General features: G+C 48.3%; 1 protein-coding gene across 3 annotated transcripts; it reads right to left on the bottom strand.

The window, feature by feature from the left end:
- Positions 1-672: 672 nt before the first annotated feature.
- On the bottom strand, positions 673-26,679 carry GNG2 (G protein subunit gamma 2). Of its 3 annotated transcripts, none has more exons than XM_083863251.1 (4): positions 26,427-26,679; positions 5,109-5,175; positions 3,533-3,648; positions 673-2,395 (listed from the first exon to the last, which is right to left on the bottom strand). In XM_083863251.1, exons 3-4 carry the CDS (start codon positions 3,617-3,619, stop codon positions 2,267-2,269), a joined length of 216 nt encoding a protein of 71 aa, XP_083719377.1. In that variant the 5' UTR covers positions 3,620-3,648; positions 5,109-5,175; positions 26,427-26,679; the 3' UTR covers positions 673-2,266. The 3 variants fall into 3 exon arrangements, with proteins under 3 accessions (XP_083719377.1, XP_083719376.1, XP_083719378.1); XM_083863250.1 differs by lacking the exon at positions 26,427-26,679 and adding an exon at positions 12,839-13,525; XM_083863252.1 differs by lacking the exon at positions 26,427-26,679 and adding an exon at positions 12,839-13,525 and having other exon boundaries at positions 5,109-5,171.
- Between the last annotated feature and the right edge of the window lie 196 nt (positions 26,680-26,875).

Here is a 26,875-nt window from a genome sequence, read left to right as displayed (position 1 = left end):
AAATCCCCACGTTATGATTCCCAAAGTGACGATTCCCAAAATTTCCCAGGAGGACAGAGGAGCAGGGGAAAGCCAGGAGGTGTTTAGCAGCAGAAAGGAGAGACAAGCCACATCCACGAAAGGATGGGCTCGAGGAGGAGCCCAAAAAGGTGGTGTGTATCCCCCTGGGAGCTGGGAGCAGATGGAGGAGACCTGGGAATAACTGCCCAGCCTGGCACAGAGCCCAGGCTGTGTGTAAACAGGGAATCAGGCACCTCCGGGAAGGAGCAGCCCCACAGCCCTTCCCAACAGGGCGAGGGGGGAGCAGGAATGGGAGAGGAGCTGGGGGCAGGAAAGGGCAGAGACATCCTGACATAAAGCAGCATCCAATGGTGGGGCAGCATCCCATGGTGGGGCAGCATCCCATGGTGGGACAGCATCCCATTTTGGAGTAGCATCTCACCATGGAGTTGTATCCCACCATGGGGCAGCATTCCACCATGGAGCAGCATTCCATGGAGAAGCATCCCATTTTGGAGTAGCATGCCATCATGAGGCTGTATCCCACCATGGAGCAGCATTCCATGGAGGAGAAGCATTCCATAGAGGAACAGCATCCCATGCTGGAGCAACATCCCATTTTGGGGGTAGTATCTCACCATGGAGCTGTATCTCGCCATGGAGCAACATTCCATGGAGGAGCAGCATTCCACAGAGGACCAGCATCCCATGGAGTAGCAGTGTCCCACCATGGGGCTGTATTCCACCATGGAGCAGAATCCCACCATGGAGTAGCATCCCATTTTGGAGTAGCGTCCCTCCATGAGGCTGCATTCCATGGAGGAGAAGCATCCCACCATGGGGCTGTATCCCACCATGGGGCAGGATTCCATGGAGGAGCAACATCCCATTTTGGAGTAGCATCCCACCAATGGGGCTGTATCCCACCATGGAGCAGCATTCCATGGTAGAGCAGCATCCCACCATGGAGCTGTATCTCGTCATGGAGCAACATCCCATGGAGGAGAAGCATCCCATGGAGGAGCAACATCCCATTTTGGTGTAGCATCCCACCATGGAGTTGTATCCCACCATGGAGGAGCAGCATCCCATGGAGGAGCAACATCCCATTTCAGACTAGCATCCCACCACAGGGCTGTATCCCCCCTGAAGCAACATCCCAGCACTGAACAACACACCAGCAACATTCCAGACCAGCCCCGAGGGAAGGAAAAGCTCCCAGGAACCGGGAAAAGAGCAGGACCAAGCGAGGAGGGCAGAGGCACAGAGGTGTAGGAGGAAGGAAAGACCCGGAAAGAAGTGGTCGACTTTGATTTTCGGATTCTGGCTCGCCCTGCACCGGGACTGGCACCTGCCCTCGTGGCAGGAGGTTATTTCAGGCACGTCTAAGGCATCTCAGGAGCTCTCTTTGCTTCCAGAATCGCCTCTGTTCCCTCCCTACGGCTTCTTCCACCAGCACGTGGTGCCGAACGCTGGAAAAGAAAAGTCTGGAGCGGATGAACGGAATTAAAAAACTCTCATGCACTACCACTGAATGTCATCACAGGGCTAAGGAAGCACCAAGCACGACACAGGAATCACTTCTACTCGCAGAACCGAAGCTAACCATAGAGAGAATGGGAAAAAAAGTGGGGTTTGCTGGGGGACACGGGGCTGCCCTCCAGCCACCCCCTGCTACGCTACAGCCAGAAATGAAAATAGCACAAGACCAAACATTGAGTAGAACAGCACAGCCACCTCACCTGTCGCTATTATATCTGACAAATCAAAAAAAAAAAAAAAAAAAAAAAAAAAAAAAAAAAAAAAAAAAAAAAAAAAAGTATTAGCTTGGAAAGAAACCAACGAGATCATTCCAAGAAGGTTATACACATCCTTAGCAGTTAACTTTGCTCAGCACCGCTCTGGGGTGCTCTAAACACGGAACAACCGAAGAATTTTGTGGGCAGAAAAGTGAACACGGATTTATTCTTTACATGGGTTTTTTTTTTGTTTGTTTGTTTGTTTGTTTGTTTTTTTCCTCTTTCTAGGCAACTCTACAGACTTCAGATCTTTTGCCTCGCAATGCAGATCATCAGATTCCCCCAAAGGTGGCCAGGTTCTTTAAACATGCACATCTCTGTAGCTTCCAGGCCGTGTTATTATTATTTTTTTTTTTAACTTATTTTTTGTTTAAATTCTGCGGACCAGCAGGTCGTCCCCATTCCTAAAAAAAAACTCTACATCAGTGTTCAGGGTGGCCTGAGTGCCCTTCAGGCTCCTCCAGGGTTTACAGGATCACACAGAAGAACTTTTTCTCTCTAAAGGGGTTTTCTGAGGCCGGGACGGGGGTCAATAGCGGGTCCTCCTTGGCGTGGGCTTCGCAGTACGCCATCAGGTCTGCTGCTGCTTTGGACACCTGCAAAAAAAAAAAAAAGGAGGAGCCCTGTGTTAGGGTGATATATTCCCTCTCCTGCCCTCCTCCCAGGGCTTTAGCCAGCTCAGTTATTAGGAGGATTTGGAGAGAATTATATCAAGGATGAGGTGAGATATCTCAGAAGAGGCCCTTTCCCTGGGACATTTGTCCCAGGCATTTATTCTTCAAATTTCCAGTGGGGAAAGAGATAGAACAAAGGAAGGGGAGACAGTTTATATCCTCCCAGCCCAGAGGAGAGACAGCTGGACCACAGCCAGGGGGGTCAAAGGAGGAAGGAAGGGTCACTCTAAGTGGTCAGGGAGTCCGGGGGGTCAGGAAGGAGAGACCATTTCCCTAGAGAATTACAACATTAGGGGACACAGGCTGAGCTGGGGACATCCCACCTGGAGAGGTGCCAGCAGCAGGGAAGGGCTGGCAGCATCCCTGGGTGGGGAATATCAGATCTGAGAGGAGAGCACGACCACTGGTACAACAGCACATCCCTGCTGGGGCTGGGGTTGGGCTGGGGCTGGTTCTTCACCTCTGTTCATCCTGAATTCCCATTCCCAGCCTTCCCAGCCTTCCCCCATTCCCATCCTTCACCTGACAAGACTGACTAGAGCATCCCTGCTGGCTCTCCCACGCATCCCTTGGCAGGAACATCCACAGCAGCATTTCCTGCCCTCACCCACCAACCTCTCGCTCTTTATTCCAGCAGCTCCCAAGGCACCAGAGCTCATCCCAGCCCTGGAGCATTCACTTCTCTCCCTGGATCTGAGCTCTTAGCAAGGAGCTGAGATGCTGTGGGGGCAGTCACTCCTTCCCCCCACCCCACAGGGTGATGTTTCCAGCTGCCTCTCACCCCTGGGAGTGTCCAAGGCCAGGCTGGACAGAGCTTGGAGAAAACAGGGATAGTGAAAGTTGTCCCTGGCAGGAGGACGGAACAAGAAGGGCTTTAAGGTCTCCCCCAACCCAAATTCTATCATCCTATCTCCCACTACCTTCACCCAGGGCCTTCAGGATCACTTAAAACAAGATCATCCCCCACAACCACCACCATCCCTGCTCCCTCCACGAGCTTTGGAGACAGCAGCCACCTCCTCCCAGCCTTCCCAGAGGCAGCTCCCAGGGATCCCCTACCTTTATCCTGTCGATGTTGGCCTCCATCTTCAGCTGCTCCACCAGCTTGCGGGCTTGTGCTATGCTGGCAGTGTTGTTGCTTGCCATGGGCAGGCCAGGGGTGCTCCTGGGATGGGCTGTGGGCAGGAACACACCAGGATCAGCCCTGCAAGCCCCCAAAGGATGAGGTTGGGGTTGTACATATGTGTATGTGATAGTTCTGGCTTCTTTTTCCATGCCAGAATTGGGATTAATGCACAGGGAGTCGCAGTTTCGTGTTCGGAGTTGGATGTTTATTATTCCTTATCTATTTACAGACTCACAAGGCATGAGCACTAACTAGCAATTTAGAGAAACGAGGTAAAATAGAGAGGTTCAAACTCTTTCCAAGGTTATCTGAGTGCTAATTACCCAATAACATGGTGACACCTGTATTATTTACATTTCTGACCCAATAATGACCACCCAAGGCCAGCAATGCCTTTTTTTCACCTAATTACACCAAACCACCCAAACCCATGAAGAAGAAGGAAGAAGGTGAAGAAGAAGGAAAGAAGAAGGTGAAGAAGAAGGACCCAAGCAATGCCCAAAATCCTCCATCTTGCCCCATACATTACTATACACTAAAATCTTAAATCCAAGTTTTTTCACCCTGTGAGATCACACAATTCCATACAAACTCCACAACCCCAGGGCCATCACTCAATTTTGAAACTCTGTTCCACAGCCTCAAGTCAAATGTGGTGCCTGCTTGAGGGTCAAGCACCTTTTAGCACAAGAAAACCTGAAATTTTCAGCCTCCAGGGTTCCAACACTTGTGGAGTGTTGGAGCCACTAAAATGACCCAGGGCAGGGACACACACACTGCCAGTGGTCCCCAGAGCAGGGATGTCCCTTTGGTGTCACTGTCACTGTCACAGCCCAGTCTGCAGCAGCAGGATGCCAGCTGAGCTCTGCTTTGCTGTTTGCTGTTCTATTTGACAGCAACAAAAATCAAAGAACAGGATTTCTGTGCCAGACTCATTTCTCTGCCCCTGCCAGTGCCCAGCCTGTGTCCAGTGTCCCTTGGCCTCCCTGCCTTTGTCCCCTGCTGCCAATTTGCACATTGAGATGCTAAACAGGATGCTGGAGTTTCCTGTTTCTGGAGATTTCTACCCCAGGCAGAAGGAGGAGGGGGGGAAAATGCTCATTAAAGCCACTCCAGGATGTTTTTCCAGCACCTTCTACCAGCAGTGAGCTCTGGCAGAGGCAGCAGAATTTCAGCATCCAGCTCCTCCAGCAGTTCTCCAAAATAGGATTTTTTTTTTTTTTCAGGATGTCCTGAACCAGCTCCAAAATGGGATTTTTTTTTTTTTTTCAGGATGTCCTGCAATAGGGCACAGCAAGACCTCTGGGCAATGGGGTAAACTCTAAAATAAGGGAATTGTGATGTTTTAAGGAAAAAGTGAGGGCATGGCCAGCTCATCTGAAAGGGTTTAGAGTGTTTGGAGAGAGGGATTTATAGAAGGAATCAACCTGTGTTTGGAGGAGTCATGGCAGGGCCAGTCAGGGTTTGAGGATGAGGAAGGGGAGCACAAGGAAAGGGTTATTTTTTTACCAGAAGCTGATCTCTGCAGTGATCTGTGCCTCTAAGGGAAGCTCTGCTCCTCTTGGTCCTTCCCTACCTTCAAAAAAAGAGAAAAAAACCCCAAAACCAAAAATCATTTATGGCATTTTCACACATCCCCTGTGTCCCCTCACCCTGTGCCAGGCAAGCCCAGCCGCCAGTGACGTTTATTTTTTGCATTCAGTGAGGTTTTCAGCACAGGAAGAGGTTTCAGTGAGCGGGCAAACAGCCCAGGGCTGGAGGATGCACAGGGCAGGGATTTAACTGTCTGCTGCACAGAGCTCCTGCTGGGGGGGGAAACAGCATCTCCCAAAATGCTCCCAAAAATTCTCCAGCCCCAGCTCCTGGCTGGATCTGCTCCTCTCAGCCCATCAGTGGGTTTATCTCATCTCTCCTCAGTTTTTTTTTTCATGGTTGGAGCAGCAGAGTCCATCCCTGCTGCTTTTCCTTTATTTTTTTCCCTGGTTCTGGCACAGCAGCTGGTGCAGGTTTCACCGAGATGCTGCTGCTGCCTGGTTTGGGTGTCCCAGCAAAATGTCATCCCTGGAGGTGTTCCAGGAGTGGCATTTGGGGATGTGGGTTATGGTGGGATTGGCAGTGCTGAGGGCTTTTCCAGCCTTAAAAATTCCATGTTGTGCCCTGCTCCAGTGGCAGGGAATCACCTCAGGGGCTTGTCATTCCATGTTCAGCATCCATGGGAGCTGAGAGCATCCGTGTGGCCACTCCAACCCTGATCCTTTCAATAATTCTCTATATTTCAATAATTCAATGATATATCCAACCCTGCTGCCACCCTCCTGCAAGGGAAACCTTCCCTTGTTTGTACTACAGCCAGCCCTGGGGACACTAAAATGGGGAAAACAGCCCCAAAAATAAGGTGAGGGAAGGGTGGGACCCTCCTGTGTGAGCACAGGACAATGTTGGGGACTCTGGGGTGACTCAGAGGAGCCTCCCAGGAGCCACCACACCCTTGGCCACTCTGCAGGTGCTTCAAGTAGAAACCAGAACCAGTTTGGGGCTAGTGATGGTTTTAGAGCATTTCCACCCCTGGGGAAACCTGGGGCGTTTCCTCCACTGTGAATAACAACAACAACAAAAAATAAGCAGCAAGTGGCATTTCAAAGTGAGTTTTGAGTGTCCCACCCCAGAAAAACAGCCCTGGTGGAGCTGCTCCAGCCACAAAAACAGCTTTTAAATCCCAGAGAGAGAGGGGACCCCTAAGTGTGCCCCACTGGGACCACCAGGAGCAACCCCAAAAATTCCACGGTGTTATTTTGGGTTTTTTTTTGTGTGGTTTGTTTGTTTGTTTGTTTGTTTTTTCTTTTTTTGGGGGGGGGGGTTTTTGGGGGGTTTTTTGGGTTTTTTTTGGTTTTTTTTTGGATTGGATATATCACAGAGAGATGGAATGGTCTGGGGTTGGAAAGGGGCTTAAATCAATCCCATTCCACTATCCCAGGTTGCTCCAAGCCCTGTCCAACCTTCTCTGGAACATCTCCAGGGATCCAGGGGCAGCCACAGCCTCTCTAGGAACTTCTGCAAACCCCTCCCCACCCTCATATTCCTTCCCAAAATCCCATCCATCCCTGCCCTGTGGCAGTGGGAAGCCATTGCCTGTGTCCTGTCACTTTTCCAAAGCCCCTCTGCAGCTTTTTTCATCCCTTTAAACAAACCCCAACCCTTCCCACACACAGTAAATAACCCTCTGCACAACAGACAAACCTCCAAACAACCTGCCCAGGTCCCTGAGTTGTAATTACAGCACAGAACCCAAAAGAGACAAGATCCATGTCCTGGCCAATGTTAAACATCATTAGCATGAAAAATAATGAGGAAGGAGTCATTAACCTGTGGGCTCCAAGGCAGGAATCCCATTCTCCAGGCACACAGGTGCCATTAAGTGAAAGAAATCAGTGTCTGGATTCCCTTGGGAGGGTCAGAAAAGTCAGGCCAAGCTGAGTGAGAGCTCAGTGTGAGAGCAGCCCTGGGATGATGGGAAGACATGGAAATATTGGGTGGTTTTTTAGCTTCACACTTGGGATTTTTGCTGCCTAAAGCCAGGAATTGAGCTCTGATGGAGAGGATTTGGAGATTGAATTGGGATAATGTTGGCACAGCTCCTCAGTGATCTGTATCCATTAGTGCATCACCATGGGAATAATCAAATTTCCCCAAATGGGGTCAAGGGAGACCAATATATAAATATTTGTGTATATATATATATAAATATAATATATAAATATATTTATAAATATATATAATACATTTATATATTCATATTTATAATATAATATAATTATATTATATATAATATATTTACATATAATATATTTATAATATAAATATATTATATTTATATATAATATAATATATAATATTATATATTATACTATAATTATAATATAATAAAACGTTATATATTCATATAATATATTTTTATATATAATTTATATATAATATATCTATATATATTATATAATATATTTTTATATATAATATATAATATATTTATTAATATATATTAATATATATTAATATAATATAAATTATAATATTCATATATAAAATATAATATATTTATATATAATATATAATATATAATATATATTATATTATATTATATTATATTATATTATATATATAATATATTATATATATAATATATAATATAATATATTTATATATATAATATAATATAATATAATATAATATAATATAATATATTTATATATATAATATAATATAATATATTTATATATATAATATAATATAATATAATATAATATAATATAATAATATATAATATAATATATTTATATATATAATATAATATAATATATTTATATATAATAAATTTATTATATATATATAAATATATTTATATAATAGATGAATATATTTATAAATATATATAATAAATTTCCCACTAAATGCAACACTGAAATATTTATCCTGTCCCCTGTTTTGTAGGTGGTGTCAATGCTCAAGGGGAGCCCAGCCCAGAAAGTGCCTCCTGAGCATCACTTGGTGCCCCCAGACCTGTCACAATCAGAGTTCCTGGGAAAAAAATCTGGGAAAAAAAAATTTTCCCCTGGGATCAATTCCAGGGAAAAATACCAGAAAAGATCTGATGGAAAATGGTGAAGAAATGGTGAAAAAATGGAAAAAAAATCCAGCAAAAAAGGGTGAAAATTGGGGGGAATGGGGAAAAATTGAGGGGAAAATGTGAAAAAAATGGGGAAAATCTGGGATGAATTTCGGGGAAAAAACCCAGAAAGGATTAGATGGAAAACAAAGAAGAAATGGTAAAAAAATGGTGAAAAAATGGCAAAAATTGGAGAAAAAATGGGAGAAAATCGAGGGGAAAATGGGGGGAAAAATGGGGAAAATCTGGGATCAATTCTGGGGGGACAATCCCAGAAAAGATCCAATGGAAAATGGCGGAGAAACGGTGAAAAAAAAAAAGGTGAAAAAACAGCAAAAAAAGAGGTGAAAATTGGGGAGGAAATGGGGAAAAATGGGGAAAAAAATTGGGGAAAATCTGGAATGAATTCTGGGGAAAAAAACAACAGAAAAGATCAGACAGAAAATGGTAAAGAAACGGTGAAAAAAAAAATAAAAGGGGAAAATTAGGGAAAAAATGGGGAGAAAATGGGGGAATGGTGGAAAATCAAGGAAAAAAATGGGGGAATAAAAGGGAAAAATCCAGGATGAATTAATGGATAAAACCTGGATGAACATTTTGCCATTTTTCCTTGGATCTGAGGATTCTTTCCAGGCTGTTCTTTGGTCGACTGCAATGAGTAAAGAGGAGCTGAAGGGGGGTTGAAGGAGAGGAAGATGCTCCAGGAGCTTGGCTTGGCTTAAATCTCTTCCCTGTGAAGGTGGTGAGACTCTGGCACAGGTTTTCCAGAAAAGCTGAACCTGAGACGTGTCCAAGGCCAGGCTGGACAGGGCTTGGAGCAACCTGGGATGGTGAAAAGTGGGATTGGGAAGGGGATGAAATGGGATGGGCTTTAAGGTCTCTTTCCAACCCAAACCATTCTGGGATTCCATGAAAATCACTGGCAATAAATATCTGGACGTGAAATTTTTGCTGCTGATTTTTGCTAGTTGGTCCCTCAGCTCCAAAAAACGACCTCATGGAAGGGGATGGAATGGGATGGGCTTTAAGGTCCCTTTCCAACCCAAACTATTCTAGGATTCCATGAAAATCGATGGCGATAAACGTCTGGACGTGAAATTTTTGATGCTGATTTTTTTTAGTTGGTCCCTCAGCTCTGAAAAAACCACCTCATGGCAGGGGTTGGAATGGGATGGGTTTTAAGGTTCCTTTTGACCCAAAATTTCCTAGGATTCCATGGAAATCACTGGCAATAAACGTCTGGACGTGAAAATTTTGCTGCTGATTTTTGCTAGTTGGTCCCTCAACTCCATAAAACAACATCATGGCAGGGGTTGGAATGGGATGGGCCTTAAGGTCCCTTTCGACCCAAAATTTTCTGGGATTCCATGAAAATCACTAGCAATAAACATCTGAACATGAATATTTTTCTGCTGATTTTTGCTAGTTGGTCCCTCAGCTCCAAAAAAACCACCTCATTTGTTGCTGTCTGCTGAATGAAGAGCCTTTGATGTATTTGAATGACTTTTTTTTTCCTGTCACCAGCAGCACCCAGCCCAAAGAGGCACCAAAAATTGGGATTTAGGTGGGCAAACAGCGAGGCACATCCTGATCCCTGATGCAGCTGGGCCAGCTCTTGTTCTTTTCATCCCAGTTTCCTAAAATCTTTATTTTTTACCCGTGATTTGGAGCAACAAATGTGGATGTGGAGCAGCTTGATGGGATGAGATTGTGATTTATCTAAAAGCCACCATTGCTCCAGGCCAAGGGACAACCACCTGGATCCCTGGATCCATTCCCACTCCAAAATGGCACATCCAGCCCCAAAACAGCCGCAGCAAAAGGAGCATTTCTGGATGCTGAGCCTTCCTGCTAAGCTGCCATCCCTTTCCTCCCCTCCCAGCCTGGGCTCCTGTGGGGCTCTGGCAGCCCAGAATAATTAAGGTTCATTTTGCCAGCTCCTCGTCAGCACCAGCTGCTCTGCACAGAGCTCAGCTCAGAGGATCCTGGAATCCATCACCAGCTCCAGCTCCAAACCCATGGAATTGGAGCTGAACCACCTCCATGAATTGTTTTTTTTTTTCTCTTCTTTTAGTTGGGTTTTAGCTCAAGGTATACATGGGTGGAGATTGGAATTCTCCTAAATGTTTTTTAAAAAATGGCATTTTCCCATCCTTGGAAGCGTCCAAGGGCTGGTTGGATGGAGCTTGGAGCAACCTGGGATAGAGGAAAAGTGTCCCTGCCCATGGCAGGAGGTGGAAAAAGATGAGCTCAAAGATCCCTTCCCAACCCAAACCATTCCACAGATTCCATGATTTGATTCCAACCCAAACCATCCCACGACTTCTACGATTAATTAGCGCAATTACCCCAAATTGGCTCTGCCATTACAGAAAGGGGGTCTCTAAAAGCACATTTTGCACTGGGTTGGGTCTGTCACTGTCCAAAGGCAGCACTAACCCTGGGAAACAATTCCTGACATTCCTGGAAATGCCAAACAGACCCTGAGTGGGATTTCATGGTCCAAAGGCACCACTAAACTTGGGAAACAATTCCTGACATTCCTGGAAATGCCAAACAGGCCCTGAGTGGGATTTCATTGCTACCACAAGGAACCTCCTGCATCTCTCAAGGTCTGAGGCTTTACCCATCCAACTGTGGTTTAAAACTTCCAGTTTTAAAGGAAAAAAATCCTCTCCTGCCAGTTGGGATTGGAACAGGCGCTGGAATTGGGAAATCCAATCCCTTGGAGGGGTTTAAAATCCATGTGGATGTGGCACTTGGGGACATGGCTCAGTGGTGGCCTTGAGGAACAACCTCAGAAGGTTTTTCCAACCTGAATAATTCAATTTTCCAGACTTTTTTTTTTTTTTACACCTCCCAGCGAGTTGGTTTTTTTTTTGTTGTTTTTTTTTTTTTTTTTTTTTTTTTGTTTTTGTTTTTTCTCTGCTTCCCATAAAACCCATCCCTCCCTTCTGAAGCAAAAGGAAAAGCAAGAGTGAAACAGAAAGTGCTGACATTGGCCAGGCTGAAACCTCTCCGCTCCCTCACCAAAAGCAGCATCACCCACCCCAAAAAACAGCTCCTTTTTGGGATGAAAGCAGCACCCTCCCTGCTCCTTGCTTGCAAAATAAATCATATTTTCCATCCCTGATGCACCAGCATTTTCCACTCAGTTATAGCAAAAGGGGTGGGACAGGCAGGATTTTGGGGAGAGCAGAGATCAGGGTTGTTCCTACCAGGCAGGACTCACCCAGAGGGGTTGGGTTCAGAAAAAAAGGGCTTTTTTTGGTCAGAAATGGGGTTTTTTTGGTCCAGAAAAGGGTTGGGGTTTTTTTTGTCCTGAAAAGTTTGGTGGGGTTTTTTTTGGGTTTTTTTTTTTTGTTGTTTGTTTGTTTGTTTGTTTGTTTTTTGGTCCAGAAAAGGTTTTGGGTTTTTTGTGGGGTTTTTTTGTTTGTTTTTGGTGTTTTTTTGGGGTATTTTTTGGAATTTTTTTGTCCAGAAAAGGGGGGGGGTTTTGGTCCAGAAAAGGTTCCAGGCTGGGTATTATAATAGAAAAATTCATCCCAAATCTCATTCATGTTGGGATTTCTCCTTGTCCCAGCCCTTCCCAAAAGCTGAGCCCAGCCCAGCTCATTGCATTCCCCACTGAGACAAACAGGTTTTCCCAAAAACTGCCTTTTCCTCCCCAAAAGCAGCATCCAGAAGGGATAACTGGGCATGGGGCTGGTGGGAATCCCCCCTGTGAGGGGCTTTGCCAGGCATCTCGTGGCTTTTGCTAAAAGCCACAGGCTAAAAATAGGTGGCTCAGCTGAAAAAAAGAAAAAAAAATTTGCTAAGTATATCCAGTAAAGTATAAAAATACAACAGGCAAAGCAGAAAATAGCAGAGCCACGTTTTCCAGGGGGTGGGAGATGGGACAGTCTGATGGATCCCAACAGGAGTTACAAGGTCTGGCTGGGAAAGGAGCCTTTATACACCCAAATTCTACAAGTTTCACTCTTTCCTTAAAAAAAGAAAATGGTCTGAGCTCGATTTGTGCCTTGTGAGCTTCTCTGAGGCAAAGAAAACCATAATCCTGAGTGATGCTCCCAGCCACAACTCCCAGCCCCTTTCCACAGGGATTTTATTCCCTTTCCCAGCCATGTTTTCATCCCAGATGTCCAAGAGGGTGTTTAAATCCCTGGGAAACAGCTTGCAGGTCAGAGAAATAAATAAATATACTGAAAGACAACAGAGTAGGGGAAAAAAAAATAAAATAACCCGAGCCTGTTTCCACAGCAACAGCTTCCATCCCTCCTGCCAAACAGGAGCAGCGGGATGGGCACCAATTTCAGCCCCAAATTATTGATCCCACAATTGTTTGGTTTCAAAAGAGACCTTAAACCTCATCCAGTTCATCATCAGGGACATTTTCCACCATCCCAAGGATGCTCCAAGCCCAGTCCAACCTGCCCTTTGGGTATTTCCCAAGGATGGGAATAATCAAGGCGAGGCAAAAGGTGGGTTTATTTTTTTTTTTTTTCCTGAATTTTGCTTTAAAGGAAGAACTCAGGGCTGGGCTTGGCTCTGTCAGGGATGGGATGTGCCCTTCACCCACCTTGTGTGTGCCAGAGGTGACCACGAACTGGAGCCCAGATGGATTTAGGAGGGTCAATCCTCACATTCCTGCTCTGTCCCTTTTCCCTGGAGGAGTCTCTGCCCCATTGGGCATCACGAGCTGTGGGAACCTCAGTTGTTTTCTCTCAGGCCCCCAACGGTTCAAAGCAGAGCAAACAGGAACCAACCTCCACTTCCTTCTTTTGTTTTTTGGGGTTTTTGTGGGTTGGTTTTTTTTTTTTTTTTTTTAAAGATTGTTTAAGTGAAGTACTAGAAGATTAAGACATTTATTCTGGTCCTTTCTGCCACAATTCCTACAAGATTTTGGTTGTCTCTATGGCAATGCCACAGGGAGGGAGCACAGACCTGCTCCAGGGTTGGAAAAAGGGTCCAAAACCATGGGAATACCACTAAAGTTGTTATTTGGGGGAAAACCCTGGAAAAATTGTTGGAATAATCCCAGTGGTGGGAGCAGATCAGGCTCTGGATGTTCTTCCCTCACTTTGAGGAATGAGGATGCTGAGATTCTGAGAAATAAGGATGCCCAAATACCAAGGAATAACATGCCCAAAAAACAGGGAATAAAGATGCCCAAATATCAAGGAATTCCCAGTTACTGGGGAATTCAAAGATGGTCAAATATCAAGGAATACAAATCCCCACATAAAGGGCAAATAAGGAATTCTCAAAAGCCTGGAATTCCCAAAGACTGAGGAATAAGGGTGCCCATAAAGAGGGAAAAAAGAATTCTCACATACTTGGGGAATTAGAATGCCCAAATATTGAGGAATAAAAATGTCCAAATACTGAAGGATAAGGACCAAATGTCCAAATTCTGAGGAATAAGGATGCCCAAATACCAGATAATAAGGATGCCCAGATAATGGAAAATAAAGATGCCCAAATATTGAGGAATAAGGATGTCCATAAAGAGGGGAAAAAAGAATTCCTACATACTTGAGGAATAAGAATGTCCAAACACTGGGGAATTCAGGGCTGCTAAAATCCTCAGGAATAAGGGATGCCCAGATACTGAGGAATTAGGATGTCCAAATATTGGGGAACATGGACACCTAAATATTGGAGAATTAAGGGATACCCAAACGCTGAGGAATAAGGATGTCCATAAAGAGGAAAAAACGATTCCCAGATACTTGGGGAATAAGAATTCCCAAATTCTGAGGAATAAGGATGTCCAAATAATGGGAAATAAGGATGCCTAAATATTGGAGAATTCAGGGCTGCCCAAATATCAGGGAATAAGGATGCCCAGATCCTGAGGAATGAGAAAATCCATACAGAGGGAAAAATACAGATTCCCAGATATTTGGAAAAATAAGAATTCCCACATACTTGGCAACAAGGATGTCCAAATTTTGAGGAATAAGAATGTCCAAATACTGAAGGATAAGGACCAAATGTCCAAATCCTGAGGAATAAGGATGCCCAAATACCAGATAATAAGGATGCCCAGATAATGGAAAATAAAGATGCCCAAATATTGGGGAATAAGGATGTCCATAAAGAGGAAAAAATAATTCCCACATACTTGAGGAATAAGAATGTCCAAACACTGGGGAATTCAGGGCTGCTAAAATCCTCAGGAATAAGGATGCCCAGATACTGAGGAATTAGGATGTCCAAATATTGGGGAACATGGACACCCAAATATTGGAGAATTAAGGGATACCCAAACGCTGAGGAATAAGGATGCCCATAAAGAGGAAAAAACGATTCCCAGATACTTGGGGAATAAGAATTCCCAAATTCTGAGGAATAAGGATGTCCAAATAATGGGAAATTAGAATGCCCAAATATTGGAGAATTCAGGGCTGCCCAAATATCAGGGAATAAAGATGCCCAGACCCTGAGGAATGAGAAAGCCCATACAGAGGGAAATATGGATTCCCAGGTATTTGGGAAATAAGGATGCCCAAATTCTTGGGAACAAGGAAGTCCAAATTTTGAGGAATAAGAATGTCCAAATATTGAGGAATAAGGACATCCAAATCCTAAGGAATAAGGATGCCCAAATATCAGGGAATAAGGACATCCAAATCCTGAGGAATAAGGATGCCCAAATACCAGGGAATAAGGATGCCCAAATATCAGGGAATAAAGATGCCCAGATACTGGAAAATAAAGATGCCCAAATCCTGAGCAATAAGGATTATCCAAATTTCAGGGAATAAGGATGCCCAAGTACCAGGGAACAAGGATGTCCAAATCCTGAGGAATAAATAGCAGGGGATAAGAATGCCCAGATCCTGGGGAGCAAGGCAGTGACACAGAAGAGATGTCACCCTCTGTGACACCCCAGCAGGACAGAGAAGGACACACATCCTGTCACACCAGCTCCAGCTCCCTGCTCTCCACCAGGGCTCAGCCCTGCCATGAAAATGAAAATGCTTGAAGGTTTAATGGGGTTTTTTTAGGGGGGTTGGGTTTTTAAGGTTTAATAAAATGTTGAACAGCACCCAGAGGTCACTGGGAGACTGGGGGGTGCTGTAGCAAAGGAGTGGAGCTCCAGAAATTCCCCAAAATCCACAGATGGATCAGAGCATCTGCACCACACACAATTCCAGACTGCTCTGGCTTGGAAGAAACCTTAAAGCTCATCCCATTCCAACCCCTGGAAGGGGAAGGAACACCTTCCACTATCCCAGGGAGCACATCCAGCCTGGCACTGAACATTTCCAGGGATTGAGCATCCACAGCTTCTCTGGGCAACCTGTGCCAGGGCCTCACCACCCTCAAATCAGGAATTCCTTCCTTATCTGCTCATCCAGCTCTGAACTCCTGACCTTTAATTAATGGAAGCAGCCAAGTGCTTTTATTTCATGTTAATTAACATACCCAGCCATGGGTTTCGGTTTTTAACATCCTGCTCTTAAGTATTGGCCAGGATCAGGATAAAGATCTTGATGGGAAATGAGGATTGAGAGGGAAGGGAAGATGAAAGGAGAGCTGCAAATGGAGTTGTTTCTCCCAGCATCACATTTCCAGGAGGATTTGGGGATTTGGCTGTGTCAACACCACGTTTCCAAGAGGATTTGGAAAAGGACAAAGCCACCCTTGAGCCTCAGACAAAATCACCCCAAATTCAAGGCTGGGGAATGGTTGGACTCCACAATCTCAGGGATTTTTCTCCCATTTAAATGATTCCATGATTTACCAAACCAGCCACCCCAGAGGAATTGGGACAAGACTTTGCCCTGATTTGGTTCAAAGTTCCTATTTTAGGGGCACCCTCTGCAAATCAGTTTTCAGCTCAAATAAAACCCCTTTTTTTTTTTTTTTTTTTTTTTTTTGGGGGGGGGGGGGTTGTGATTTTTTGGGGGTTTTTTTTGTTGGTTTTTTGTTTGTTTGTTGTTTTTGTTTGTTTGTTTGTTTTTGTTTTGTTTTGGGTTTTTTGGGTGTTGGGTTTTTTTGGTGTTTTTTTGTTTTTTGGGGTTTTTTTTGCTAGAGCATCACCATTTTTTTTTTCCCCACAACCCCTCCTGCAGCAGGCAAAAAAATCCTTGGGCTGCAGAAATCCCTCATGATGGGAAATCATCCTCCAATGATTTCACCCCAATCAAACCTTTATGAGATTTTTTTTTTATTTTCAGTAAAACTCACAGGGAACCCAATGACCCTCCCCAGCCTCTGGGAATCACCCAACAAGTTACATCAGCAGAGAAAACAACCCCATTAAACAGCCCCATTAATCTGGACCCCCCCATCCACCCACAGGAATTACCTGAGACTGCTTTAATTAGGTATATCCACGGTGCAAAAGAATTAATTAATTGGTGATAAGCACCTGAACCACATTACTCATAAGGCTCTATTTCAAGCTTCAAATACAGCAAACAGGTCAGAGCCCAGCTGAGAGTGCAGACAGAATTCCCAGAGCTGCTGCCTGGTATTTCTCTTCCCCATCCTTGGTATGGAAGGAACAAAGCTGGGAATTTTTTTTTAAAAAAATATATAATAATTTTCCTTTTTTTTTTTTTTTTTTTTTTTTTTTGAAGGCTGTACAGGTTTTGGAGCAACCTGGGATAGTGGGAATTATCCCTGCCCATGGCAGGGAGTGGGACTGGATGATTTCCAAGGTCTCCTCCAACCCAAACCATTCAGAGATTCCTTTTTTTCTCCAGGTTTTTTACAGCATCCAGAACTGGTGCCTTCAGAGCTCCTCCAACAGCAGCTGCACCACATGGAGATGGGAGTTCTGTGATAAATTTTGGGGGATTGGGTGTGTTTTAGGCGTGGGTTGTGGGGGTAAAACCCTGTTGGTCTTGGGGCTGTGAGGGTTTCACATCCCTGAGGCAGCCGTGAAGTGAGAGGAGCATCTGCTGAGGGCCCTGTCCCACTGTGCAGGTGGGGGAGACACATGGAACGGGGGAGGGTTTAGCAGGTTTCTGAGAGGGTAAAAAAGGAGAGGAAAAAAGGTTTAAAATGAGGGGAAAAAATAAATAAAATGAGGAAAAGGAGAGGAAAAAATAGGGTTTAAAATGAGGTGAAAAAAATAAATAAAGAGAGAAAAATAAAAGCAAAAAAAGGAGGAAAAAAATAGGGAGGAAAAAAAATTCCCTGTTCATTTTGTATTTCCACAATCTGTAACTTTGAAAAGGAATTCAGTGTGGCTTGTGCTGGCTCTGACATTTGCCAGCCTGGCAAAGCTGAGGCTGTGAGAGGGGGGCAGTTCTCCAAGCTGATGGGGATGAGGGCAGGGATGTGAGCAGGGATCAGAGCAGGGATGGAGGCAGAAATGCAGGAAGGGATGGAGAAAGAGCTGTAGAGACAGGGATGTGGGCAGGGATGCAGGTGTGGATGTAGGCAGGGATGCAGGAACTGATGCGGGCAGGGATGCAGGTGTGGATGTAGGCAGGGATGCAGGAACTGATGCGGGCAGGGATGCAGGTGTGGATCATGGCAGGAATGCAGGCAGGGATGTGGACAAGATCTGGGCAGGGATGTGAGCAGGATGTGGGCAGGGATGCACACAGGGATGCGTGTGGGGATGCAGGCAGGGCTGCAGGTGTGGAACAGGGCAGGAATGCAGGCAGGGATGTAAGCAAGGATGCAGGAACTGATGCAGGCAGGGATGTGGACAAGATCTGGGCAGGGATATGAGCAGGATGTGGGCAAAGATGGAGGCAGGAATGTGTGTGGGGCAGGGATGCAGGCAGTGATGCAGGCAGGGCTGCAGGTGTGGAACAGGGCAGGGATGCAGGCAGGGATGTAAGCAAGGATGCAGGAACTGATGCAGGCAGGGATGTGGACAAGATCTGGGTAGAGATATGAGCAGGATGTGGGCAAAGATGGAGGCAGGGATGTGTGTGGGGATCCAGGCAGGGATCAGGGCAGGGATACAGGCACTGATGCAGTAATTGATGCAGGCACTGATGCAGGCAGGGCTGCAGGTGTGGATCAGGGCACTGATGCAGGAATTGATGCAGGCACTGATGCAGGCAGGGCCGCAGGTGTGGATCAGGGCACTGATGCAGGAATTGATGCAGGCACTGATGCAGGCAGGGCCGCAGGTGTGGATCAGGGCACTGATGCAGGCACTGATGCAGGCAGGGCTGGAGCCCTGGCCCAGCTCAAACCAGGTTATTTGGGCAGGCTGGCAGAAGTAGGTTGTTGGTGCTGACCCATATTATCCCAATTAAATTTAACTCTGTGCCCCGCTGCTGCCTCGGGCTCCCCTGTGCCCTGCTGCATTCCAGGCTAAAGTAGGCCCTGCTTGTGGAGGCACTGAGGACACCTGGGCCCTTCCCCGAGGAAAGGAGGAGAGGAGGGCACGGCCAGAGTGGCAGAATTGGGGCAGGGACCGAGAGGCAGCAGCAGCAGTGTGTGCTCAGCAGCTTCCCTTCACTCCAGGCCAATAAATTCACTCTCTTGCCCTTCTCCTGGGGGCTTTAGCCAGCTCAGTTATTAGGAGGATTTGGAGAGAATTATACCAAGGATGAGGTGAGATATCTCAGAAGAGGCCCTTTCCCCAGGACATTTGTCCCAGGCGTTTATTCTTTGAGTTTCCAGGGGGGAAAGAGATAAAACAAAGGAAGGGGAGACAATTTATATCCTCCCAGCTCAGAGCAGAGATAGCTGGACCACAGCCAGTGGGGTCAAAGGAGGAAGGAAGGGTCACTCTAAGTGGTCAGGGAGTCTGGGGGGTCAGGAGGGAGAGACCATTTCCCTAGAGAATTACAGCACCAGGCCTGACCCACCTCCATTCTCCCTGACCACACCACTCCTGCAAAACAGCAAAATTGGCTTTTCCCTCCCCAGCTGCTCCCTCCACACCATTCCCTGGCCTGTCTCCATCCTCACTGACCTCCACATCCAGCACCTCCAGAGCCCCAAATCCCCTGCACCAGCCTGTTTTTTTCCCCCTTTCAGAACCCTGGCAGAGCATCCCTGCTGAGTCAAGGGCCCTGCTTTTCCCACCCAGTGGGATGATGACACACGCTCAGCACACTCCGGGATTACGCGGGCGGCGGGAGAAGCCGCCAGCCTGGGCGGGTGGATTTTACACTTACACACGGCAAAAAGAAAGAATAAAAGATGAAAAAATTATAAAGGCTGGAAGGATTAAGCAGCACAAGGCAGCTGGGTTCCTTCCCTCTCCGTGCAGGTGTTTCATTTATTCCCCTCTGTGTCCACTCCCAGTTTTTATCCTTCTGGAATCACTGGATTTCCACCATGAGCTGCCTTGCTCAGGATTAAACACATTTCCCTACCTCAGTTTCAGAGGGTTTCTGTATTTTTCCTGAGCTGTAAAGTCACTGGAAGCAGCTGCTCTTTTGGAGGCTCTCAGTTCCAGGCAGGATGTAGGTTCAAAACCAGCCTAACTTTTACATCATCTCATAGGAAACACTTCCAACAGGGCTCAGATTTTCAGCTTAAAAAATAATAATCAGCACTTCCCTTATTTGCTGCTTATACCTCTCTTTAAGTCTGGCTCGCTGCATTAAAATAATCTTTTTTATTCCCTTTATTCCCAGTGTGGAGGGAGGAAGGAGGAGGGAGAATTTCCCCCCCCCCCACTGGCATTAAACGGGGAGTGAGGGAAGCACCAGAGGCAGATACAAATCCCCGAGCAAAGGATGTGAAGCTGAGCAATTCTATTAAACCAGCTGATAAATAATGCAAGGGGTTTTGATGGGGCCAGCCCCGCCCAGACACCAGCACATCTCCAGGAGATTAAAAATCCAAGGGATGCAGCACAGGCAGAGTTCAAGGATTGAACCCAAAGCTTTTCCCAACACCTAAAGCTGTTCCCAGGGTCACACTGGAGCTCTGTCCTCAACCCTGGCCAAGGTTCTGCACAAAGCCTGGAATCCACCACGCCTGGTCAGTGTTCCCAAGGTGAGGAACCTCTGCTTGGGGGTTTTCCAGCAGCAGCCACAGGCCTGGGGATGAATCAGAAGAGGTTCAGAGAGGTTGGGATGGTGGGTCCCCAACTACAAACCCCAAACTGCTGCAGGGCCAGCAAAGGAAGTCCCTGAGAAGGAACGTGGAGAAGACCTGGCCACGTTCCTGCAGGACACCCTGGGGACAGCTGGACACCCATGGGCTCATGCCACAGCCATGGGGACAGCTCTGCTGTGCCCTGAGTGATGGGTGAGAGCAGAGATTCCTTCCCAATATCCCACCCATCCCTGCCCTCTGGCCAAGGGAAGCCATTCCCTGTGTCCTGTCCCTCCATCCCTTGTCCCCAGTCCCTCTCCAGCTCTCCTGGAGCCTCTTTAAGCTCTGAGCTCTCCCTGGAGCTTCTCCTCTCCAGGTGGACATTCCCAGCTCTCCCAGCCTGGAGCAGAGGGGTTCCAGCCCTTGGAGCACCTCTGGGGTCTCCTCTGGCACTGAGAACTTTTCCTGTCCTCAGGAGGCTCAGACCAAGCCCTGCCTGTTTCTCCCAAGGTTTATGTGCAGAAGACCTTTGGTTATAGACATAACAAAGCCCTAATGATGACAAATGTCACAGGCTGGCACTGCCCTGGTGTCCCCTGGGGACAGGGGGACTGTGGAGACATTTCCCTGGCACTCCTGATTCCCAACACTTTCATCATCCTCCTCCCTTCCCTGCACCTGCCCCAAAGGAGAACCAAAGGCTCCAAAGAGGAACCAAATCCACCCTGAGCATCCCACATCAGCTGGAAAAACACCCAAAATGACCCCAAACCACAGTTCTTCCTAACCCACAGCTCCTGCACAGGGATTCACAACTTCAAGGAGGATTTTGAGACAATTGAAGCCTGAAAAATCTTTCCAGCATCCCTTCAGAACTGCCCCTAAGGGAATTGTGATTGTTGGGACACCTGGCAGTGCTCCCTGTGCCATCCAACAGGTTAAATACTCCTGAACTTCATCCAGCTCCTGGTGTCTCCTCTGGGACACGGCTCAGATGGGAACAAGAGAGAAAACAGGGCTCCTGCACATCCTCTGCAAGGGGACACTGTGCCTGTCCCCAGGGATGGTGGCTTTTCCCTGCCTGCAGGGGCTCAGCACCACCTCTGGAAAAAGGAACAGGGAAAACAAATTGTTCAAAGGGAATTGGCAAAAATTACACAGGAATTAGAGACACCAGCACTGGGTGGAATCCCCAGCCCTGGAGGGATTTAAAAGCCATGTGGATGTGGCACTTGGGGACACACTTGGTGGGAATGGCTGGACTTGAAGAACAATTCCACCATTCTAAGCCTGAAGTTTCCTGGCACAGCAACACCTGAAGGATCCAACCATAATGACCATAATGACCCTAATTAGCAAATGGACCCATCCTGGCAGTGTCACAGCTCTCCTGGAGGTGCCAGCCTTGGGGACACGGGCCTCCAGCTCTTCCTACCCAGGCAGGGGCAGGAGGAGAGGGAGGAGGGGGATCCTCAGCAGGGATTTACCCCGGGAATGTGCCAGAATTAGGTTTTGTCTCTGCACAGAGGAGCTGGTGGTGGCACAGGGCACTGATGTCCCCATGGCTCTGCCTGCAGGGATGGGCACAGGAAAAGCTGGAAGCAGCCCAGGCTTTGGGGCTGGGATTTATCCATGCTGAGCACCAGGAACACCCAGGAGTTTGCAATGGGAACATCCCAAGCTCTGCCAAGGATTTGAGGGATCTCATCTGAGCCAGGATTCCTGATGAGCTCCAAGGCTCAGCCTCTTCCCACACAAATCCCTGGATGCAGGTGCCCAATCCAGGACCTTTCCAAGCAGGAAAGCTGTTCCTAAGGAGCATCATGAGACGGACAGAGCCAACTTTCCTTCTCTCAGGAGAGCAGGAGAGGGCAGGAAGATAAACCTGTTAAAGTGAGACAGCAGCTCAGCTAAAGGAGCTTTTCCAGCTGGGAGCAGCACTTTGGGAAGCACAGCAGCACCAACCTGCAGCTCAGGAATCTGCCACAGCAGAGAACTCCAACCAGGATCCAGCAACATCAGAGCTTCCCTTGGATAAACTAATTAACCCGGGTTCTAACGAGGATGGTGGTGACAGACAGGAGGGGAAGGAAACTGCTGAGTGAAAAGCCAGGGAAGGACGAGATAAGGTGAAAACTAATTGTGTTTGGGAGGATAAGCAGGTCCTGGTGGTGCAGCTGCTTCCCAGGAATTATCCAGGGTGTCTCAGCTGCCAGGTGCTGGTTTTTCAAGGCTTGGCCCAATGTCATTGCAGAAGGGATTTTTGTTTTATTTTATTTTTATTCCCACTGATCCCGGTGCTTGGAGTCCGTCATTCCCACATGAAATGCAGGAGATGAGCGATTTTAGGCTCCAGCCTCAGCACAGCTTCATCCTTTCCCATCCCAGATGGTCTCAGATCCCTTCCAAGCCAAGCCCATGATTCCCTGATCCTGCCTCCAGCTGCCTCCCCGCCCGCCAGGCACATCAATAATCAAAGCCATCATTAATTAATCAATCAATCAATCAATCACTGGCCTGATCCAACATCCACACCCCACCAACACCATCCCAGCCACTCTGGATGGGGTTTGGAGCAAGCCTGGCTTCTCCACAGAGCCAAATCCATGTTTTTCCTGGCTCAGACCTGCCTCTCCAGGGAGCTGCAGCCATCCTGAGCTTCCCCACGAGCAGCAGGACCAGGAGACCCCCCTGACCATTCCCCCCAGGATTTTGGGTGGACAAAGCTGCTCCTGTGCTCCAAAGGGAGGGGCTTTGGGGGGTTTGCACCCAGGAGGAAAAATGCACATGGAAAGCTGGGCTGGAAGCGAGCAGGGAATAAAACTGTGCCAGGACAAGCAAAAAAATTCCTTGGTCAGTGGGCCAGGATACACCCACATCCTTTTCCATGGAATGGGGTCCATCTCCCTCTGCCTTCGCCCTCATCCCTCCTCCCCACAAAGGGGTTGAGCCCAGAGAGGGAGATGGAAGAAAAGAGCCTGAAAAGCAACAAAAACTGCAAACCCAACCTCATCCCTGAGCTCGTTCTCCTGCTGTGGACACACACGGGCACATCCCACTTTCCCCATCCCGCAGGATGGAGCCCCTTGGAGAAGCCACGCTGAGAAGTGATGCCTAAAAATGGTGTTTTCCCTAAATTTCAGCCCAAAAACGGGAACAAGCCAGCGGCAGGGAGGAGCCCCGTGGTCCTGGCTGGGATGGAGAGGGATGGAGAGGGAGGGAGAGGGATGGAGAGAGATGGAGAGAGATGGAGAGGGATGGAGAGGGATGGAGAGGGAGGGAGAGGGATGGAGAGGGAGGGAGAGGGAGGGAGAGGGATGGAGAGGGATGGAGAGAGATGGAGAGAGATGGAGAGGGAGGGAGAGGGAGGGAGAGGGATGGAGAGAGATGGAGAGAGATGGAGAGGGATGGAGAGGGAGGGAGAGGGATGGAGAGGGATGGGGAGGGAGGGAGAGGGATGGAGAGGGATGGAGAGGGATGGAGAGGGATGGAGAGGGAGGGAGAGGGAATGAGAGGAGTGGAGAGGGATGGGGAGGGATGGAGCAGGATGGAGAGGGATGGAGAGAGATGAAAAGGGATGGAGAGAGAGGGATGGGGAGGGATGGGGAGGGATGGGGAGGGATGGAGCAGGATGGAGAGAGATGGGGAGAGATGGAGAGAAATGGAGAGGGACAGGAGCCCCTGGGCAGCACTTTTAGGGGGGTCTGTGCAGCTCCAGCACCGTCTCTCCAGCCCTAATTTCTATGGAAACAGCGCCTGCCTGTCCTCCTTCGGTGACTCACCGGGATTCAGGAGCCCCTGGAAATCCAGCAGGAGCTGCCAGGTGGGGATGGCACTGCCCACCCCGGGAAAAAATTTGCTTTTTGATTGCATTTTCCACTTGGCACGGGGTGGCAAAGCGGCAGGAGGGCTTGGGGGATTAATAATAATAATAATAATAATAATAATAATTATAGAGCTTCTTCACAGTCTCACAGCCATCAATCCCTCTAGGATTGCCTGCTCCTGGTCTCGAGAACCATGAAACAGCCCCAGTTATCATCTCCCCAAAACCCAAATGTGCCCCACAAAGCCCCCACCAGCCCATGACTGCAAGGAGAAAACCCCAAGAGATCCTTTATCCACTGGGAGCAAAGCTGGCAGCTCCCAGGGAGTCTGGGGAGAGGATGGGCTCATGCAGGCACCGTGTGAGGACCCACAGGTCCTCCCAAAATGGGAATATCTCATTTTTTGGGGGGGGAGAGGCTGCCTCCAGTCATTATCCAGGTGATGCTGAGACTGCCAGGTCTGGCATCCCTGCCTCCTCTTTTAAGGCTGGAAATGGCTAAAAAAAAGCCCCAAAACTGGTGCCAAGGAGCAGCTGGGGTGATGCCTGGTCTTGTAGGGCCAACCCAGAAACTGAGGGTGGGATGGGGCTGAGCCACATCCCTGAATCCCACAGCAAAGGGAGAGAAAAGCCCCGTGAGAAGCCCTGGGAGCACCTCCAAACCTCCTCCTGGAGCAAAGCTTGGCCCCAGGGCTTTCCTGGCAATAATTAATTGAGTCATATTTCAATCCAGCCAGCGGCCATATGCTGGGGAAGAGGATTAAAATCGCATGCTCCAGTTGCATTCAGGGAAATCCAGTTATAAGGAAAAAAAAAAAAATCCTCAGCTGCTGCCAGGGGATGGATGGGCTGCTGCCACCCATCCAGCACAGCCCCCAGCCCCTTTTTCCAGGAGTGAGGAGCTCAGGATTGCTGGTGAGGAGATGGATCATGAGCAATTTGGGGGAAATAGGGAAAGAAAGAAGGCAGAGCCAGCAGCAGGAGAGCAGCAGTGGCAGATCATTGCTGTTCCCAGGCACTGCCCTTTGCCTGCCGTGCTCTAAGTTCATTAGGAGCTCATTAGGAATTGATTAATGAGGGAGCATCGCTGCCTGTCAGGATTCTCCTTAAATATAAATCATTTTCCAGCAAGGAGGAGAGAATTGTGGAATCACCGCTATGGATTGGGAGGGTCCTTAGAGCCCAGCCCATTCCACTCCCTGCCATCCACACCTTCCACTATCCCAGCTTTCTCCAAACCTCATCCAACCTGGCCTGGAGCAATTCCAGGGATTTGGGGCAGGCACAGCTCCTTTGGGAAACCTGTGTCAGGGCCTCACCACCCTCAGAGCCAGGAATTTCTTCCTCATATCTATTCCAAATCTTCCCTCTGTCAGTTTTTTGCTGGATTCCTTCCTCCCACCGAGCCCTGGACCAGTTTTCATTGCCTTCACCCTGAGCACTGCTGGGAAAAACAGGGATTTTGATAGAAATGCTGGGAGAGAGAGGGACAGCTCTGTATTGATGGACCTGCACAAACATCACCCCCCAAATCCTTTCCAAGCCAGGCTGGGGCTGATCCCAGCTTGAGGCTGCTGCAGGGATTTTGGGGTGGGGAAAGTCTCCCCTTTTTTTCCTTCCTTCCTTCCTTCCTTCCCGTGATTAAAAGAAAAAAAATCAAGAAAGAAAAGCAAAGAACACTACGTCTCATTCATCCCCAGCAAAAGCCTCGCCCGTGATGGCAAATCAGCTGATTAAGGAGGATCAAACCCTGTAAATCCAACCTTTGTTGCCAGACTGAGCTCCCTGTACAAGGCACCTTTCCCGGCTCCGGACCCCCCTGAGCCCCCCGAGCCCCCCGAGCCCCCGTGGGATGGGGGGATTGAGAAATTTGGGGGGATTTTCTGTCGGTTTAGGGAGTGGTTGGGTCCCCATGGGGGTCAGTGATAGGCGGGTGGGGACCGCCCTGCCCAGCCCCACCTGCACTGCCAGTGCTCCCAGTAACAGCTCCCAGTGCTCCCAGTGCTCCCAGTGTGAGCCCTCCCAGTGCTCCCAGTGCTCCCAGTAACAGCTCCCGGTGTTCCCAGTGTGAGCCCTCCCAGTGCTCCCAGTGCTTCCAGTGCTTCCAGTAACAGCTCCCAGTGTGAGCCTTCCTAGTGCTCCCAGTGCTCCCAGTAACAGCCCTCCCAGTGTTCCCAGTGCTCCCAGTGTCAGCCTTCTCAGTGCTCCCAGTGCTCCCAGTGTGAGTCCTCCCAGTGCTCCCAGTGCTCCCAGTGCTGGCCCTCCCAGTGCTCCCAGTGCCCCCAGTGTTCCCAGTGCCAGACCTCCCAGTGCTCCCAGTAACAGCTCCCAGTGCTCCCAGTGCCCCCAGCCCCGGCCGTACCTGGAGGCGGGCGGTGATGCCCCGGTCCCCGCGGGGCGGGCGGGACGGACAGACGGACGGAGGGATGGATGGATGGATGGATGGATGGATGGATGGATGGATGGATGGATGGATGGATGGATGGATGGATGGATGGAGGAGGGATGCGGCCGCAGCAGCAGCAGGAGGAGGAGGAGGAGGGTGGTCAGCAGCAGCAGCAGCAGCAGCAGCCCCGAGCGGCGAGTCCCCACCCAGCTTTGTCTGCGCTCATCCCGCTGCCTACAGGAAGCGGCTCAGCCCCGACTTCCTCCTCCTCCTCCTCCTCTTCTCCTCCTCCTCCTCCTCTCCTCCTCCTCCCGCTCTCCTCTGCCATCCCCAGACCCCGCTGCCTCCTCCCCTGCGCCGCTCGCTGTCCCCGGCTGTGCCCATCCCCTGTCCCGGCTGTGTCCCATCCCCTGTCCCTGTCCCTG

Source organism: Zosterops lateralis (assembly GCF_965231275.1).
Source record: "Zosterops lateralis genome assembly, chromosome: 6".
In the NCBI taxonomy this organism is placed as follows: domain Eukaryota; kingdom Metazoa; phylum Chordata; class Aves; order Passeriformes; family Zosteropidae; genus Zosterops; species Zosterops lateralis.
The sequence above is the reverse complement of the archived record's forward strand: the minus strand, read 5'-3'. Positions and strand labels throughout refer to the sequence as shown.